At 40.3% G+C, this 20,775-nt stretch overlaps 1 protein-coding gene across 7 annotated transcripts in view; it reads right to left on the reverse strand.

Moving 5' to 3' along the window:
- Nucleotides 1-20,775, reverse strand: part of ESRP1 (epithelial splicing regulatory protein 1) — a 66,022-nt gene that overhangs the window by 31,804 nt on the left and 13,443 nt on the right. For 4 of the 7 annotated variants that reach the window (XM_032248895.1, XM_032248918.1, XM_032248909.1 and 1 more), the window contains exons 5-12: nt 14,416-14,514; nt 14,249-14,303; nt 12,338-12,448; nt 12,084-12,216; nt 11,949-11,991; nt 8,032-8,333; nt 4,615-4,833; nt 2,122-2,320 (exon numbers count right to left, since the gene is read on the reverse strand). In XM_032248895.1, coding sequence (XP_032104786.1) covers nt 2,122-2,320; nt 4,615-4,833; nt 8,032-8,333; nt 11,949-11,991; nt 12,084-12,216; nt 12,338-12,448; nt 14,249-14,303; nt 14,416-14,514 — 1,161 coding nt within the window. The remainder of the gene's footprint in view (nt 1-2,121; nt 2,321-4,614; nt 4,834-8,031; nt 8,334-11,948; nt 11,992-12,083; nt 12,217-12,337; nt 12,449-14,248; nt 14,304-14,415; nt 14,515-20,775) is intronic. The other 3 variants (XM_032248927.1, XM_032248900.1, XM_032248886.1) reach the window with 1 other exon arrangement.

Below are 20,775 nucleotides of genomic sequence, written 5' to 3' on the forward strand. Positions count from 1 at the left end.
TGCCTGAACCCAGGAGGCGGGGGTTGCGGTGACCCGAGATCGCGCCACTGCCCCCCACCCGGGGAAAAAAGGGAAAAACCCTTTCAAAAAAAAAAAAAAAAAAAAAAGTTCCTTCTTAATAAAGTAAGGTAACAAACTTTAAAATATCAAGAAGACTTTGGTAACATTTTTTTGTCAAATTTAACAAGAAACTCCTCAATGGGGAATGATAACTACTTAACTGCTTTAGTACTTGAGATTAGATTTTTTAAAAAATATGCAATTTCTGGGCCAGGCACAGTGGCTCACGCCTGTAATCCTAGCACTTTGGGAGGTAGAGGCAGGCGGATCATGAGGTCAAGAGTTTGAGACCAGACTGGCCAACATAGTGAAACCCCATCTCTACTAAAAATACAAAATTAGTTGGGCGTGGTGGTCTGCACCTGTAGTCCCAGCTACTCTGGAGGCTGAGGCAGGAGAATCACTTGAACCTGGGAGGTGGAGGTTGCAGTGAGCCAAAATCATGCCACTGCACTTCAGCCTGGGCGACAGAGTGAGATTCTATCTTTTTTTTTTTTTTTAAAAAAAAGCAATTTCTGGGCCGGGTGCGGTGGCTCACGCCTGTAATCCCAGCACTGTGGGCGGCCGAGGCGGGTGGATCACGAGGTCAAGAGATCGAGACCATCCTGGTCAACATGGTGAAACCCCGTCTCTACTAAAAATACAAAAAATCAGCTGGGCATGGTGCCACATGCCTGTAATCCCAGCTACTCAGGAGGCTGAGGCAGGAGAATTGCCTGAACCCGGGAGGCGGAGGTTGCGGTGAGCCGAGATGGTGCCATTGCACTCCAGCCTGGGTAACAAGAGTGAAACTCCGTCTCAAAAAACAAACAAAAAAACAAAACAAACAAAAAAAAGTCCAGTAGAACAGGTATTAGTTATGTAAAAATTGAAATTTTGTTTTTTAAAAACTAAACTCTTCTAAAAAGACAATGGCTAAATGTTTGTCATCATTTTTGGTAAGTATTAAAGGTAATCATAGGTGTAGAATTATATTCTTATGTGAATTTTTTTTGGAGATATACAAGATCTCTTAACCCAATTATAAATTTCCAAAATTTCATACTCATTAATGATCAACTCTAAGATATTCACCAACAGCAAGCAGCAGGTAAATGGAATATTAGCATTTAGAAATTCAAAAGAAAAAAAAGGATTAAGCCCCACTGAATGTTCTACAAATAATGCTTTACCAAACAAGGTATTAGTATAGGTCCATCTTATTAGAAAGTGAGGTGCCCAAACCCCCCACTTTACTGGAATCGAGCATATAATCCAGTTTACTTTCTTAGAACTTCATGCCAAATATTGAATACTTTAAACATACCCAACAGGCCTAAGAAGGTACATCTTACTTAAAGGAGAAATTGTGAAGACTCAAATTATAACATCAGATTCCTGTATGTTCCTCATTCACTAACTAGAACTTGGTCTCTAGACTACAGGGCTTATTCCCCTCAAACAGGATTCCAGATGGCTTGCACCCAGGTGCCAATGAGCAAGAGCATGGCTTGAAATTAAGCACTGATCCTGTGATCCAATGAAAATTTTGGCTAATTCATTTATGCATTTATTTTTATTTTTTGGCTAACTTGCTCATTCCAGATATCCTGGAGAGCAATAGAAGTGCTCAACAATGTTCAAAAAATTCTTGATGCTCAAAAAGTTAAATATAACATGTGCATCAAACTGCCCTTCTTAAAGGTCAGTATGTTTTAAAAAAGAAAAAGAATCCAGCCATACTTATTTTATTTATAAATGAATACTAAAATATCTATATAGCCAGGTTGCCTCCCAGAGTCAGTGCTTATCTGGAGCACACTAAGCTTCAGAAATCAAGTGCTTATCACTGGAAAAGCAGGAATATAATTTGAAAGGAAGTTTTTGTAGCATCTCTAATTATGGGTGTCCACAACCAAGGTCTTCAATGATTACCACATATTACCAATTACAGATGGGAGAGCCTTACATAACCACCTCACCTGCCTCAGAAAGAACCAGGGGCACAGAAAGTTATGAAAGCAGCTTAAGCACCTACCAGCATATAGCGTAGAGTAGCGCCAAGACCCAAGAAAAACTTACATGGTAACTTACATGGCGGTGGGGATAAGCCATTTCGATTTAAAGTGCCCCCCATTAACACAAAGTTCATCTCCTCAGCTGAACACTGAAAGACTTCAACATATCTGTCCTTCATGGTTTTTTTATGACACTTCTGTGCAGCCATAAATGCTCTGTCCGCAGACTTCATCTGGATAAAGGCATCTCCTGATGGGCGGCCCTGAGTGTGTGGGGGAAGAATAAAAACAAAAGGAGACTGTCTCCTTCATCAAGGAAATGGTTGCTTACAAAACACGCAAAGTAACGATCACCCATAATGCAGACATTTTAGCCATAAAATCCGGGTGACGGTGTGATCTGCTGAAACCTGACTTACATTTAATCACCTGATCACCAGAATGGCCAACAAAACCGTTAAGAAACAGTTTTGAGAGCTCATAGCTGAAAATGAGCCTTTTTCATTTCTGTTAATTAGTATCAGATACACAAGGTCTTAAAAGGGTCTCCTTATGACTGCGTTTTCAAAATATATGATGGTATATTAGTTTTTCTTCTCTTCTAAAAAATTCAATTGAATCTCATTTGATTGAGAAAAGCTAGTAACAGAACCAGCACTGGAGCTTAAGGTACCCTCCTACAGGAAACTGAACAAACCAGCGTTCTCTTGCGGCTCTCAGTTCCCATCCGTCACTGACCTGGCATATCCCTTTCACTCTTTACTCGTCTCCGAGGCCTAGGTTGGAATGTGGCCTGGCGGCAGGGAATTTGGGAACTGCAAGGCCCAGTGATGGTTGTATCATCAGCTTTGCTTGGGAGCCCTTCTCTCACCTCCTTTCTGACAGCGCCACCTTGGTCAAACAGGTGTTACTAATAAACATTTTCTATTGGTAATAGCTTGCTAAAATCTCCTACTTCAAAGCAAACCTGTAGATTTCTGTTTCACAGAGCTAAAACACCTAGTTTTATGGAGCATGAATGTTTTATGGGGGAGAAAAAGACATAATCAGCTTATAGGACTACTTTCTTATTTTATGGTTTTCTCAAAAAGTCTCTTAAGGACTGTGAAATTATACCATGCAAGTTACCATTAGAGTTACCACACCAGGGAAACTAGCAACAAACCCAGTCCAAGATGGAAATCTAATATCTTTAAGGCAGCTAAGAGCATGTCCATCATCTGAGAACCTTTTCCCAAGTGTAATCACAATAGGTCACATGGGTCAAAGAAAGACAAATCTGTCTACTGTTGTTAATCAAAGAGTAATGGCCCTGGGTTATTAGAAGTGGTGACTCAATAAAGAAACCAAATAATTCCCTGGCGATGCTTAAATGCGGGCAATTTTATTTAAAGTGAAACATGCCGAGGCTCAGATAAAAGTTGTATAATATTAATATTTACTGAAGATTTGGAATGAGCATGCACTGGATGTAGAAAACTGGTATAGAAGGCAAGGGCTCAGGATGTTTTCGGATTCCTCATATTCAATGGTATATGCTTTCTAGTGAGACAAGATTACAGTTATGAAAGTGAACAAATCTCCAAGTGAAAAGAAAATGTGAGAAATTAGCAATTTAGGGAAAAAAAAATCAGTATTTTCAATATAAGCTTATATTCAACCCTTACTCCTCAGAAAGCATTTTCAAAAATTAATACAACTTTGCATTTAATAAAGAGTTCCAAAGTTTCAATTAGAACTACCTGGCTTATGGGTTTGTAGAATTTTATCCTGCTTATGACAGCACAAAATACTGTTAAATTTTCCAGCAAATATAATTTTCTTTAACCAGAAAACAGGTGACAGTAATCCAGGAAATACTTTACATTTGTATACTGAAGAATTCAGTTAGATTTTGATGCAGGCTTCTCAGCAATTCTTTCACTAATACATTTGAGAGCCTATTATGACCCACACATACTGTTCTTTCTAGGTTGTGTGAATATTAAGTCCTTACTGACTTTGCTTCCTACTGAATGTAATTTGATGTCTAACATGTATATATTAAACATGACACAAGCCATTTCTAAACAGTCTATGGATACAAAATATTCTGGAACACAGATATGCTTATTTGTTAAAATATCATCCATGATTGTTGTAACACCATAGCAGAGCTGCTGAGCTGAATAGCTGCAATAAGAAAAATTGTATCAAGACTGATAACATATGTGGTGCCTACTTGATCCTGTTGATAATGTGATGGATTATGCAATGAAGGAATCAAAGCTGAATTTGAATTACTGTACTAATGATGGCATTACTTTCAGTTCATTCTAAAGACCTCTTGTATTTACAGTTAAATCTTTCCTTAAATACTCAGTATGTAACTGAGGACTATGTACTTTTTCTTTTTCCTTCTCTTTAGCCAAATGTCACTACACAATGACTATGTACTTTTTAATTAGATGTAAGTAATTTATCTAAGACCAATTTTATTTATCAAAGACTAATATCTAACATTAGTCTTTGATAATGAGAAAAAGGGAGTAAGTTTTCCACTAAGTGTCTTTCTTACCTGGTGATTCAAAACCATGTGAACCCCATGAGTACGAATATCTGTGGCGAACTCCCCTAGGAAATCCAGGATGTCCTCAATTGTGGCTGCATAGGGAAGACCTCGAAGGCGTATACAGTCTCTAACATTTGTAGGAGGCACAAATTGCTGAGGTAGTACTGGAATAATGGGAGGGGTTGGAAGTGGAATGAGAGGGGCCGAGGAGAATCGATTCAGCACCTGTACTCAAAGCAAAACAGAAATGATTTAGAGCTATGCTACTCCGCTGCTTTCTGCAGATCAGCAATGGCATCACTGGGAAGCTCGTGAGAAATGCAGTGTCCAGCTCCACCCCAGACCTAATAAATATGAATCTTCATCTGAACTAAATCTTCAAGTGATTCAGAAGTACCTGCAAGTTTGAGAAGTAGTGATGGAGAAAGGGATTCACGCATTTCAGCAGGGAAAGCATGATGCTCATTTGTTGTCAAATACATGGTGGGGTGTACACCACACACAGCACAAAACGCTTAAACACTTAGTGTCTACCTGGAGCAATGTATCACTCTCTACCGAGGGACCAGTATCCCTAAAATCTGCTGCTTTTATACAATTCTGGACATACCACTATACGTGAATTTTGGTAGCAATTCATTAGATATAATTTCACGAAGTACACAGTATTCCCCTCATTACCTTCATACTCCACCTCCAAACCCAAGAAATAGAGAATGATCCAGTAAAGGAATCACAGGGCAAACAATGACTAGATATTAAAATATAATGCTGAATAACAGCACAAGACAGAATGGCTGGATATAAAGAACTGAAAAGAATCATTTGGTGACCATAAAGATGAATAGTAATTTAGTTTCCAAGTGAATTTGAGACAGTGGTAGGACAGAAGATCTTGAATATCTTCTAGATTCATGGAATTCAACTATCTTGGAAATGGATGATGATAGGTCAGGCGGATTTTGGACAAAACACTGCCCTTAGGCAATACTCATATTATAAGGCTCTTGTCCGCTTTTGTCTTAGAGCATGCCAACTAGTTCATAATACTAGAAGTCCTTAGGCAAATGCTATCTGTGGTGTCTGCAGGTTTTATGAGCAATTTAGTCACTGTAGCCTTTAAGATCCCATAAACTGACAATATAGAAAAATCAATAACCCCTCCCCAAAACATGCACTAACTTCCCCATTTACACCCTGCTCAGTTGCTATCTGAGAAAGAGGGGACAAAAATCAAACAGCACCACCAGAGCTATGCCATGAGAGACAGGAAGACATTAATAATAAAAAATTATACAAACAATCCAGACACAGCAAAAGCATTAGAAGAACAAGAATAGAAAATTAGTGTAAGGATAGACAAACTCAGGACAGGAAATGGTGAAGCATCTCATAATACCTGCCACTTAAGAGGTGCTCAAATATTTATTGAATAAAATGATGAACACAGTGGAAGAGTCTATGACTAGTTCAAAACTTGTTAAACAAATCAGGAGAGATGGAGAAGTAGAGAGAATCTACACCCAAAAGCAACTCATAGTAGAAACACAGAGAGACAGCCTATGCTATTGCCAAACCAACACACAGTAGCCCAGACACTGGGGTAGCTTATTTTATGCCACTATTTCATAAAACAAACTCTTCTTCCAAGTAAAGATCTGAAACAAAATCTTAAGTTTTTTCTCCTGGTTTGGGAAGAATGTGTGCACGGTTTGAAACCTCAAGCACATTTTAGAGATTCAGAATCTATAACATTTCCAAAAACGCATAGATTTAATTTTTCTTTTTTTGGAAACGGAGTCTTGCTCTGTCACCCAAGCTGGAGTGCAGTGGCGCAATCTTGACTCACTGCAACCTCCACCTCCTGGGTTCAAGTGATTCTCCGGCCTTAGTCTCCCACATAGCTGGGACTACAGGTGCACGCCGCCATGGCTGCCTAATTTTTTTGTATTTTTAGTAGAGACAGGGTTTTACTGTGTTGCCCAGGCCAGTTTCGAACTCACGAGCTCAGGCAATCCACCCGCCTTGGTCTCCTAAAGTGCTAGGATTACAGGTATGAGCCACCGCGCCTGGCCAGATTTAAGTTTTAAACTGTAAGGATGCAACTAGTTTAGGGTTCAAGAGCACCAGTACAATGGAACACAAAAATAATTTAGAATTTCACCTATGCTTTTTTAAGTCTAAAAATTATTTTGGCATTCTAGTAGGTAAAGAAGTTCTTAACATTGCACAATTATTTAAAATCACAACATACAATGGGATGCAGAAGCTACACAAAACTCTGATGAACTCACAGAAATAATAAAGTATCCTAAATATGTACAAAGCAGAGCTGAGGGATCATTTGAATCACTGTTCTACAATGGAACACACATAAAGCAAGTTGGAAAAGCTATGTAGAGATCAAGTTGGAAAAGCAGTCTATACCATTTCTGCTACAAAGGCAAACTGACCCTGAAGACATGTTCAGCTGGCAAATCAACAGTTGAAAAGCTTGAAATTTAATAAATGGTTTCATGCCCGGATCTTAGTACATTTTGGGGAAGTGGTTGCCTCATTCTATGCCTCAAAAATGCTGAAAGTGGCTGGGAGCGGTGCCTCACGCCTGTAATCCCAGCACTTTGGGAGTTTGAGGTGGGCAATCACCTGAGATCAGGAGTTCGAGACCAACCTGGTTAACATGGCAAAACGCCGTCTCTACTATAAATTCAAAAATTAGCTGGGTGTGGTGGCGGCTACCTGTAATCCCAACTACTCAGGAGGCTGAGGCAGGAGAACTGCTTGAACAGGAGAGGCAGAAGTTGCAGTCAACTGAGATTGCACTACTGCACTCCTGCCTGGGTGATAGGGCGTGATTGTCTCAAAAACAAACAAACAAAAAATGCTGAAAGCTAGTAAAAACAGAACAGAGCTCACCAGCAGGGTATGAAACTGATGAGGTCTTTTGGGAAATAACATTTGGCAACCCATCAAAAATCTTAAAAGCTCACACTCTATATCTAATGCTACAGAAATCAAACTGATGAAAGTTTTATAAGCATTTTACATAGAAATTTCTTATGATAGAGAAAAAAAGCAATATAAATGTACACTAGAGGAATTTCTGAAGTATGCACTTCCACGAGATATCTAAAGATGAAACTTTTCAGACATGGGTAAGCTTTCAAGATATAGTTTTAAAACAGAATACAAAAATCCAGCTATAGCGTATCTCATTTCTGTAAAAATACATAGTATGTTTTCTGTGTGTGTACAGGATAACAGCAGCTATCTCTTGATTATAGAATCAAGACTACTTTCATGCAGCTAAACTTTCAGTATTTTACCAGTTTTATTTTAAAATGAGTAATGTAGGATTGTTTTCAGAGATAAAGAACAGAAATTAATACAAAGGTAGAACATACTCAGTTTTTAGAAACCAACCTGCTGAACTTCAGCTGCTGTGCTCCTGAAGAGTTCAATGTATCTTTTACCCAACAAGTCTTTATGCTTCCTCAACGCGTTCTGTGCATATTCCTCACAAGCAAAGAGGACAAAAGCATCCCCTGTTGGCCTACCATCTGGGTAGGTGACAAAGAGGATGCCTTCTTTTCCCCCAGTAATAGGGCAATGCTGTCCAAAGAAGGCCACCACTTCTTCAGCTGTGGCTGTGAAAGGGAGCCCCCGCATGCGGACAATGACTTGATTTTCCTTTGAGAGAAACTGGGCTACCTCATTGGAAGTACCTAGGGAAAACAAATATTAGGAAGCAGGAAGAGAAATAGTTAAGACATCAACGTCACTGATTTTTTTTTTTTTTTTTTTTTTTTTTGAGACGGAGTTTCGCTCTTGTTACCCAGGCTGGAGTGCAATGGCGCGATCTCGGCTCACCGCAACCTTCGCCTCCCGGGTTCAGGCAATTCTCCTGCCCCAGCCTCCTGAGTCGCTGGGATTACAGGCACGCGCCGCCATGCCCAGCTAATTTTTTGTATTTTTAGTAGAGACGGGGTTTCACCATGTTGACCAGGATGGTCTCGATCTCTTGACCTCGTGATCCACCCGCCTCGGCCTCCCAAAGTGCTGGGATTACAGGCTTGAGCCACCGCGCCCGGCCCAACGTCACTGATTTTAAAGTGATAAAAGTCCTGCCAGTGTCTTCAGTTCATAATTAAGATCCACTCCTAATGAATTCAAAATAACATCCTAGAAATCAGAATTTTCTCCTACTAAGTTTGAAATTCTTCCTCCTTTTCATAAAACATCCTTCTTAATTTAGGAAGCCGGCAAGACAAATTACGGGCCAATCACTAGTAAGTCATGGTGCTAAAGGCACAGGTCCCTGAGCCAGAATGCCTGGGTCCAATCTCGGCTTTACTGCTGACTAGGGCATGATCTTGGTCAAGCTCAACTCCGTGCCTTAGTTTTCTTGTCTGCAAGATTGACTGCATCAAAAACTATGAGAATTAAGTAGGGTAATAGATATAAAGCACTTTGGATTAAAAAAAAAAATCTTTCTGTGATTACTTCCCCCCGCCAACCGCCAAGAAAACCATCTGCAAGTAACTTAATTACTTTTTATTAAGAAAGGTTCAAACACTCTTGAGTATAAAGAAAAGTATGAGGCTGGGTGTGGTGGCTCACGCCTATAATCTCAGGACTTTGGGAGGCCGAGGTGGGCGGATTACCTGAAGATGGGAGTTCAAGACCAGTCTGACCAACATGGAGAAACCCCATCTCTACTAAAAATACAAAATTAGCTGGGTATGATGGCACATGCCTGTAATACCAGCTACTGGGGAGGCTGAGGTAGGAGAATCGCTTGAACCTGGGCAGCGGAGGTTGCAGTGAGCCAACCTTTCACCATTGCACTCCTGCCTGGGCAAGAAGAGTGAAACTCCATCTCAAATAAAAAAAAAGAAAGAAAGAAAAGAAAAAGAATAGTATAATGACTTTGTGGGGTACCTACTTTCAATATTGGTCAACACTCTCCCCATCATAAAACATTTTGTACAGTGTTGTCACAGAGCTAATACTTAAATGCATATCTTTGAAACTCATATACCAGTAGCATTTTCCCTAATAGCAAATTCTTTTTTTCCTTTCTTCCCCCCACTCCTTTTTTTTTTTTTTGGACAAAGTTTCACTCTGTCTCCTAGTCATAATCTCAGCTCGCTGCAACCTCTGCCGCACAGGTTCAAGTGATTCTCCTGCCTCAGCCTCCCAGAGTGGCTGGGATTACATGCACACACCACCACGCCTGGCTGATTTTTGTATTTTTAGCAGAGATGGGGCTTCGCCATGTTGGCCCGGCTGGTCTGGAACTCTTGACCTCAAGTGATCTGCCTGCCTTGGCCTCCCAAATGCTGGGACTACAGGCACGGCACCCAGCCCCTAATACAAATTCTTATCACATTATTTACATACAATGAAATCCCAGAAACAATATAAACATTAATTGACTTTGCCATCTCCAAGTTGTAAGACGTCTATCATGAAATGCAGGATTTAGGTAAAACCATAGCAACTCCAAATATATTTGACCCCAAACAACATCAGACATTGCTTGGGAACACTGGAAATACTCTTAAAGTTAAAACCCTGAATTTTGAAGCCTTCAAGTTTATCTAAAAGATGAAGTGGAGCACAAATATACCAGCAAATTGTGTTAATAGGATGCTGTTACTGTAAATTCTATAGCTACAAAATTTTCACCCGGGCTACGGAATGCTGGAATACAAATATTCTCTTATGTAGTGAAAGCCATCTTCAAATCTTTTGGCAACAGGTGTCAGAAGGCTGTTGAAAAGGTCCACAATTCTTTGATTCAGCTAACTTGCTTTTAGAGATTTATCCTAATAAGTGGCACATACAGAGATTTAAAAATATTCACTATAACATATATTAAAGTCAAAAGTTGAAAATAAGTTCTAAATGTTCAACAGGGATATTTTATTTATTACAGACAAAATCTCACTATGTTGCTCAGGCTGTTCTCAAATATGCCAAGGCTCAAGCAACCCTCCCTAAAGCTGGAATTACAGGCACAAGCTATGTGCCTGGCTCCAACAGGGATGTTTTAAAACATTATGGTACATATAACACTATGTAGCAATTCACATTTAAGAAAATTGACTAATGTAAGATGTTCCTAATACATTAAAGAAATTACAAAACAGTATGAACAAGCAGTAGAAACTTACAAAGTAGATACACATATAGAAAAAAAATCAGAGAAAAAAACACAGTTAACATTTTATGCATCTGTTACGTTCAGGTTTTAAAGTCATTAATCACAAAATAACTGGATAAAAACCGTATCTGTTCTACCCTTTCTAACCATATTATTGTAAATACTATGCATTCAAAAACACTGTGAGACCCAGAACTACCATATTTCTGGCCACTCATGTGTTAAGTTTAGAAAAAATTAGAAGCACATATGCAACAATCCCAGGTATTGCAGCATAGCTGTTTGAAAGCAGTTTTCTGACTCATTTCAAGAATAACCTTTCCTGGCCGGGTGCAGTGGCTCACACCTGTAATCCCAGCACTTTGGGAGGCTGAGGCAGGAGGATCAATTTGAAGTCAGGGGTTCCAGACTAGCCTGGCCAACACAGTGAAAACCTGTCTCTATTAAAAATACAAAAAGTTGGCCAGGTGCAGTGGCTCACACCTGTAATCCCAGCACTTTGGGAGGCCGAGGCGGCAGATCACCTGAAGTCAGGAGTTCGCCACCAGCCTGACCAACATGGAGAAACCCCATCTTTACTAAAAATACAAAATTAGCTGGGCGTGGTGGCAAATGCCTGTAATCCCAGCTGAGAATCAGGAGGCTGAGGCAGAAGAATCGCTTGAACCCAGGAGGCGGTGGCTGTGGTGAGCCAAGACTGTGCCATTGCATGCCAGATTCGGCAACAAAAGCCAAATTCAAAAAAAAAAACAAAACAAAAAAAAACCACACAAAACAAAGCCAGGCATGGTGGCCCATACCTGTAAGCCCAGCCACTTGGGAGGCAGAGAAATAAGAATTGCTTGGGCCTGCGACTTGGTGGTTACAATGAGCCAAGGTTGTGCCACTGCACTCCAGTCTGGGGTGACAGAACAAAACTCTATCTCCAAAAAAAAAAAAAAAAAAAAAAACCAACCCACAAAAACTATCCTTTCTGTACAGATACAACTATCACCTTTGTATAGTACTATTTTTAATGGCTATTTAACTATAGGAGGTTGGCTCAAGCCTTAGGACAAGTGTTACACATTAAGCTCAGTGTTATTATTGGAAGCTTCTCCTTCTGGGGGAAAAAAAAAATCTATTTTCCATGTTCTATTAACTAAATCCACATTACATAAAAGGCACTTACCACCAGCAATTTTAAGAAAATCTTCACCTGTTGCTTTGTAAACCTAAGAAAAGACAGAGAAGTTAGTGTTTCTGGCCTTCTGTTCTATGTTAATTCTCATTCGGATGCCCAGGGGCTCAGGTGGTGAGGACATACCTCAATATACCGGGTCCCCATGTGATGTTTGTGCCTCTGTAGTGCGAGGTCTCGGTGCTCCTCACTTACAAACCTAACCAGAGCTTCTCCGTTCCTTCGACCCTGAGCATTCAGACAAAGTGCTGCACCTCCCCTTTGAGAGTAATGAAACAGATGGCAGGTAGAAAAAAAAAATACCGTGAGGAAAAAAAATGATAGAAAATCCATTATCCCTTTGGGATTGTTAAGTAAAATAGAGATTGAAGAAAACCAACTTGGCAATATTGAGTCCTTTGAAGAATCTTGCAATATCTTGATCTGAAGACTGCCATGGTAAACCTCTCGCTCTGACTACGGTGTTATCATCAATAAGTTCCATCTTGCTGCTGTGGATGAAGCAAAACTTCAGGTTGCATGAAAAATGCTAGCAAGTCAGGCACCTATTACCCCCCTGCAAGACAACCGCCCAGTTACACATGATGTATTATTTGGTGTTCAGACACACTAGCAATACTACTTGATTTTCCTTATAACCTCAAAACTTATGTGAGTACAGCTCAAAGTACTGGTTAGGTGGCTCATTACAGAAAGATGGCTGCCTGTGCAGGCCCAACACAGCTAGCTCACTCAGCAAACCATCTGTCTATCAAAGCTGAGGAAGGCATGGTGACTCACACCTGTAATCCCAGCACTTTGGAAGGCTGAGGCAGGCAGATCATCTGAAGTCAGGAGTTTGAGACCAGCCTGGCCAACATGGTGAAACCCTGTCTCAACTAAAAACACAAAAATTAGCTGGGCCATGGTGGTGTACACTTGTAACCCCAGCTACTTGCGAGGCTGAGGCAGGAGAATCGCTTGAAGTTGGGAGGAGGAGGCTGCAGTGAGCCGAGATCGCACCACTGCACTACAGTCCAGGCAATGTTTCCTCAGCTTTTTTTTTTTTTTTTTTTTTGGGGGGAAAGTCTAAAAAAAAAAAAAAAAAAGCTGAGGAAATGTTTGCTTGGCCCCCCTCATGTCCTGAAAGTTCCTAGAACCCTAAAAGATAGGTTTGAATTCACTCTCAAATCTAGCCAGTATACATGGGGGTTTAAATCTAGCTTAGCAGCCAAATTTAGGATCAGAATAAAGCCGACAACCCACACAGGAATGTGTGTCTACGGTAGGATGTCTGCCATTAAAATATCAACCAGGGAGCCATCCCAGAGAAAGACCAGAAATGCCTGGGAGTGTCCACACCTTAATGACTCATTTGCAAATGACCTATGATATATTTTGATACCTTTTAACATCTTATCCCTCCCATGTCCACATTTCCAGTTCTCCTAGGACATTTTCTTAATGAGTCACTCTCTTCATAACTAAATAGGCCTCAAAGTCTGTTTCTATGGGCAAAGCTGTCAGAAGTTTCTATTCAGACACCAGGCAAACACCCAATTCATTAAAGTGATTTACAAACAAACAGGTCTACTTGTGATCACTAATGGATACCACTTCATACTTCTCCCTAACTATTGCCTTTGCTTTAAAGTAGAAACCTATATAGCCAAGCACAGTGGCTCACACCTGTTATCCCAGCACTTTGGGAGGTTTTGGTGGGCAGATCACATGAGGCCAGGAGTTAAGAGACCAGCCTGGTCAACATGGCAAAACCCTATTTCTACTAAAAATGCAAAACTTAGCCAGGTGTGGTGGTGCCACATCTGTCAGCTACTGGGGAGGCTGAGGCACAAGAATCGCTTGAACCCGGGAGGTAGAGGTTGCCGTGAGCCGAGATCACACCGTGACATTCCAGCCTGGGCAACAGAACAAGACTGTCTCAAAAATAAATAAATAAATATGTACTTATAGAACATACATAAAATTATCCCAGTAAAAACTGTGAACTCTATTAAAGCCTACAATTTCTCGTTTGGAAGTGTTCCAAGTAAAAGATTGGACAGTTTTGCAGAGACCCAATTAACAATCACAGATGTGAGCATATAATATGGTTGAGGTCAGTGTGACTAAAGATGCCAATAAGCCATTAGATTTTAATCCCAATACCCAAGCTTGAAGTAGATGACCTAATAGCAAGAAAGGATAGCTAAAAGGATTAGTAAAGTTTCTAAAATATAACAAGAATTAAGTGACACAATAGGAACAAAAACAAGTTGAAAAGCTCAAATAAACAGTACTTGAGCACTTACCAAGTCCCACTTTCAAATTTGTAATTCACTCTCTCTGGATCTGAAAACCTGTGATCTAAAAATGAGAACATACAAGTCATTGTTTTAGCTATTAGGGAACTCTGAGTATAGATAAGAGAAAAATAGTGCAAATTCTAGGACTGCACTGATATAAAAGCAATACTTACTATAAGGCTCTGAAATCATTGCTAAAATTATATTCCCCATATCTTCAACTTGAGAGGCTCCATATCGAGAGACTGAACTATTCTTCCCAAAATTTAAATCTGTGAGATTAAGTTAAGGAAACACTTTGGAAAAATAAAATCAGGTTACTTCTAAACCAAAATTAAACCTATGCCAAGCCAAGGGGGAAAATGGATCTAGTCAAGCCTCCTTTAGGAATCTCAGAATGGATGCTCCCATTAGTCAGGGCTTCATTCAACTTAGTCTCCAACTGCCCCTTTGGGTAAAAGAGCCAAATCAATCCAGTCTTGAGATATGACCAGGAATACAACTTTTGTTTACTGTGTGGCAGCAAATGCATAAATACTGAGCATTTGCATTGCAATTCATAAAGTATGCAACAAATTAGACTATTTCATCCTCTGAATCTTTACAGCACACACAAGGCAATGACCATGCCGACTTAAAGATACGGTGACATTGCCAACACTACAAGATATTAAATGACTTTTTTGGCCTAATGTTTGAAATGGACACCACAGATTATTGATGTGACATTACTACCACAATGTTACTTTTGCTTAGAACTTCCATTCTAGAACACTTTTGGAGTCCTATAGGATAGCCCGCCTTTGATGACAGCAAATGCTAGTTCTAGAGAGCAAATTTTGGAAACAATTCAAGCACTCAAAGGCAACACAGGACTATGTGGTTCTTTACCAAAAGTATACTCTTTGAAACACAGCTCAAACTTGGTTTGAGGGCGAAACCAGGAATTCACATGAAGTTTTATGAATCTCTCTAAAATAAGGATGTATTTCCATCAAATAGAGGCATATCTTGAAAATATGGTGGGCTTGGTTCTAGACCATGGCATTATAGTGAATATCACAATAAAGCAAGTTGCACAATTTTGGGGGTTTCCCACTACATATAAAAGTTATGCTTAGACTATACTGTATTCTATTAAGTATTCAGACAAGATCAGGAGCATTCAGGGTGGTATGGCCGTAGACTCTGTTAAGCATTCAACAGCATTATGTCTTTTAAAAAAAAAATGTACATGCCTTAATTCAAAATCTTTGTTGCAGATGGGCATAGTGGCTCATGCCTGTAATCCGAGCATTTTGGGAGTCCAAGGCAGCAGGATCACTTGAGGCCAGGAGTTTGAGACCAAGCCTGGCCAATATGGTAAAACCCCAGCTCTACTAAAAATACAAAAATAAGCCAGGCATGGTTGTGCATGCCTGTCATCCCAGTTACTCAGGAGGTTAAAGCAAGAGAATCTCTAGAACCCAGAGGTTGCAATGAGTCTGAGATCATGCCACTGTACTCCAGCCTAGGCAAAAGCTAGACTCTGTCTCCCCCAAAAAAAAACTTTCTGGCTAAAACATGTTAGTCACCTGAGCCTTTTGCTGGTAGAGGATCTTACTTGATGCTAATGGCTGCTGACGGATCAGGATGAAGGTTGCTAAACATTGGGGTAGCTGTGTCAATTTCTGAAAACAAGACAACAACAAAGTTTCCCACATCAACTGACTCTTCTTTTCATGAAAAGGTTCCTTGGTAGCCTGTGATGCTGTTTGAGGGCTCGGGCAGAGTTTACTTAGTGTAATTCTTTTTTTTTTCTTTCTGAGACAGAGTATCGCTCTGTCACCCAGGCTGGAGTGCAGTGGTGTGATCTCAGCTCACTGCAAACTCCTGCCTCAGCCTCCTGAGTAGCTGGAATTACAGGTATGTGCCACCATACCCAGCTAATTTTGGTTTCTGGGTTTTCTTTTTCTTCTTTTTTTTTTTTTTTATTAATAGAGACAGGGTCTCACCATGTTGGCCAGGCTGGTCTCAAACTCCTGACCTCAAGTGATCGATCCACGTTGGCCTTCCAAAATGCTGGGATTACAGGCATGAGCCACTGCGTCCAGCAAATTTATCGTAATTCTTTAGAACACTAGGATTTTTAGAAGGGTTAATGAGCAGTGGCTTCAACTTAAAGTCACCAGCTACATTAGCCCATAATAAGAGAATCAGCCTTTAAAGCAAAGCATTGATTTATCCTGTCTAGTTATATTAGTCCAGGATGGCATCATCTTCTAACAGAAGGCTGTTTCCAGTACACTGAAAATCTGTTTAGTGTAGCCACCTTCATCCATTAGCTAGATATTCCGGATAACTCACCGCAACTTCTCCATAAGCACTTCCTGCTTCACTTTGAATTATTATGTCATAAAGATGACTTCATTCCTTGAATCCCATGAACCAACCTCTTGTTAGCTTTTCTTCTGTACCTTCCTCACTTCTCTCAGCCTTCATAGAATTGAAGAGACTTAGGGCCTTGCTCTAGATTGTGCTTTGGCTTAAGGCAATGTTGTAGCTGGTTTGATCTACCCAGACCACTCAAACTTTCTCCATATTGTAGCAATAAGTATATTCCATTACTTTCCTCTCTCATATAAATGACAAGTGGTACCCAGCCTTCTCATCTTTGCTCAGGTAACACCCTATGTTTTGCTTTCTTACCATTCATGTATTCACATTAGAATATTCAAGCAATTTTCCTTTGCACAACTTGGCAAATCATTTGGTGCAAAAGGCCTGGCTTTTGACCTAACTTAGCTTTTGACATGCCTTCCTAAGCTCGGTCATGTCTAGCATTTGATTTAAAGTAAGAGATATACAACTCTTACTTTCACTTGAATGCTTAGATGCTATTGTAGGGTTATTAATTGGCTTAATTTCAGGGAATAGGGAGTCCCAAACAAAGGGAGAGAGATGGGGTAACCACCAGTTGGTGGAGCAGCCAGAATACACACAACATTGACCGATTAACTTTGCCATCTGGTATGGGCCTGGTTTATGGTGACCCAAAATAATTAAAACAGTAACAAAGATCACTGACTACAGATCGCGACAACAGAATAATAATGAAAAAGTTTGAAATGTGACACAGAGACAAGTGCACACATGTTGTTGGAAAAATGGTGTCAATAGGCTTGCTGAATGTGGAATTGCTACAAATCTTTCATTTTGCTTTTTTTTTTTTTTTTTTTAAAACAAAACAAAACTGGCCAGACACAGTGGCTCACGCCTGTAATCCCAGCACTTTGGGAGGCCAAGGTGAAAGGATCACTTGAACCCAGGAGTTTGAGACCAGCCTGAGAAACATAGCGAGTCCCCATCTCTATAAAATAAAAATTTAGCCTGTCATTGCAGCTGCCCAGGAGGCTGAGGAGGGAGGACTGCTTGAGCCCGGGAGGTTGAGGAGCACACGACTGCACTCTAGCCTGGGTGACAGAGCAAGATCCCATTTCAAAAATAAAAATAAAAAAAGACAAAATACAACAACTGTGAAGCACAATAAAGTGAAGCACACTGAAACAAGGAGAGCCCTAATGTGGCCCGCGAAACCTAATACTGACTTTTTAGCCCTTTATAGCAAAAGGTTATTAACCTCTGACCTATTACAGAAGAATAGAGATTGCAAAAAGATGGCCAAGTACAAAGGATGCCACAGGAATGTCTGCAATCAATCTCAGAATATAGGAAAAATTTAAATTTGAAAGAATAGGAGAATAAAAGTACATTCCATTCAAATTAAGCATTCCTGTCATCTATTAATGGCAGGATTACCTGGGCTTTTCAACATTGTTCAGGTACCATCCCATAAGAAAAGCACTCTCAACTTAATCCCCTAACCAAAATAGGCCATAAGTGACCACCCACCACAACTGTTCTAGGTCACAACCACCAATTTAAGAATTCATTAGATACTATTCCTATATTAGGCTATCTTCTCGACGGTCTTAACCTTTCTCAGGTGTAGGCCCCTATGATCTCTTTCCATCATCTATCACCATCTCTATAGCTTTCAAGAATCTACTGACTTAAATGGTGGCGTTTATTGGATACCATTTTGTGCCAATCACTCCCTATTTCTTCCAATTCTCATAATAACCCTGCCAGACAGATTATAGCAAAACCAAACAGTGGTAGAAACTAGGATTTAGTGAGGCTGGGCACGGTGGCTCAGGCCTGTAATCCCACCACTTTGGGAGGCCGAGACATGTGGATCACTTAGAGGTCAGGAGTTCCAGATCAGCCTAGTCAACATGGTGAAACCCCATTTCTACTAAAAATATGAAAATTAGCCGAATGTGGTAGTGGGCACCTGTAATCCTAGCTACTCAGGAGGCTGAGGCACAAGAATCTCTTGAACCCGGGAGGCAGAGGTTGCAGTGACCCAAGACTGTGTCCACTGCACTCCAGCCTGGGTGACAGAGCAAGACTCCATCTCAAAAAAACAAAACAAACAAAACACTGAGATTTAGTGATGTTCAGTAGCTCACCCAGTCACCTGGCTGATAGGTAATAGAGGTGGGATTAGATGACAGCTCTGATTTAACTATTGAGCAATACTTTGTGAGAAGCTTTAAAATTCATAGATAAAAGTCAACTGAAGAAGACAGAGATCAAAAGTAAAAATGTAAAGTATTCCTGCCTGGTTAAAAATAGATTTGCATCTGAAGAATCATTTTAATAAACTCTACTTTTTAACTAAGAATATGTTCTTGACATTTGGCTACCTTGGTGCCGCATAACACGTCCCAACATGTCTCCCTTTGAGCCATCACACAGTGCTAAGCTGTTAATAAGTTGTAAAAGTCACCCAACCTCCTGCATGCCCAAACCATCTACAGACACACATGCATGCACACTCCCCCTGCACCTCAATAGGCCAGTTTCTTCAATCTATAATCCTTAGCATCATTGAAAAGGAGTAATAGAAAGAATGAGGAAAAAGTTTTAGTACCCATTATTTCCCATCAATGTATAAGTATATATTGAATTAACTTGCTCCACAGTCTGATCTTGAGGGAAGGAAAGATGAGTCTGCGCCTCCTGATTTATGGCTCCTTATGCAACTTACTCATTCTGCCCTTGAGGCAGCCGCAAGAGTACAAACAGGCTCAGCCAGCTTTACAAATGAGAAATGCCTCAAGGAAATGAGGAAGGGTACAGGCAGAGGCAGTGGGAATAAAACTCATCATTTCAGGCGCCAATTGAGCAAGTACTACTTTATATGCAACTTAGGGGAGTCTTGAGAGACTTGGTCTATGTAGCAACAGGAGGGACACTTTCCTTAAGACCACCGCTGCTGAGACAGGCTTGAGGGTTTAACCCACACTTACATTAGCTGAAGAGAGAATTCAGAGAGAAATTTTATTATCTGCTGAGACAGGCTTGAGGGTTTAACCCACACTTACATTAGCTGAAGAGAGAATTCAGAGAGAAATTTTATTATCTGCTGAGACAGGTGTGAGGGTTTAACCCGCACTTACATTAGCTGAAGAGAGAATTCAGAGAGAAATTTTATTATCTGCTGAGACAGGTGTGAGGGTTTAACCCGTACTTACATTAGCTGAAGAGAGAATTCAGAGAGAAATTTTATTATCTGCTGAGACAGGTGTGAGGGTTTAACCCACACTTACATTAGCTGAAGACAGAATTCAGAGAGAAATTTTATTAAGTTTATCAATAGCAGCTTATCTACTTTAAAAAGTTATCTTTCCCAGCTACCTAAAAATGGACACATCTGGGTTTGGAACCCCCAATTTTTACTTGTAAATAATATCTTTTCAAACTAAGTTTTTAATAAGGTAATACATTCACTCTGACAAGTTTAATATTCTATAATTACTCCAAAGTTTCATCTGAAAGTCATTTTTCCCTGCCACAGAACTCTCACAAGACATTTGTTACTCCCATTCCTATTGTTTACTTTTACGTATTGTACAGTAACACAATTTCATGTTGTCAGACGTATAACACCTATGCTAGCGAACAAACGAATAGCTGATGAAACACAGCAAGAGAAAAGAGAAAAGTTGATCAGTCTTCCATCTAAGAACTGAATTTTCTAAAACTATGTGATAGAAAGAGATGTCACCCTTAAAAAGTTGCTTGTTTTTTGTTTTTTTGAGACTGGGGTCCTGCTATGCTGCCTAGGCTGGAGAGCAGTGTCTATTCATAGGCGTAATCCCACTATTGATCAGTGCATGAGTTTTAACCTGCTGTTTCCGGGACAGTTCACCCCACCTTAGGCAGCCCTCCATTCTACTCCCAGAGGTTGTCATATTGATGATGAAGTTACTGTGGACAGCAGATAGGCATACTGCACTACACGCCAGAACTCCTGGTGTTTAAGCTAACCTCCTGCTTCAGCCTCTGGAGTAGCTGGGATTACAAGAGGGTGCCACCAAACCCAGCTGGTTGCACAATTTTATTTTTTTGAGACAGGGTCTCACTCTGTCACCCAGGCTGGAGTGCAGTGGTGTGATCTCTGCTCACTGCAACCTCTGCTCCCC

Source organism: Sapajus apella, unplaced genomic scaffold (genome assembly GCF_009761245.1).
Source record: "Sapajus apella isolate SASKATOON/1434 unplaced genomic scaffold, GSC_monkey_1.0 scaffold3, whole genome shotgun sequence".
Lineage (NCBI taxonomy): Eukaryota > Metazoa > Chordata > Mammalia > Primates > Cebidae > Sapajus > Sapajus apella.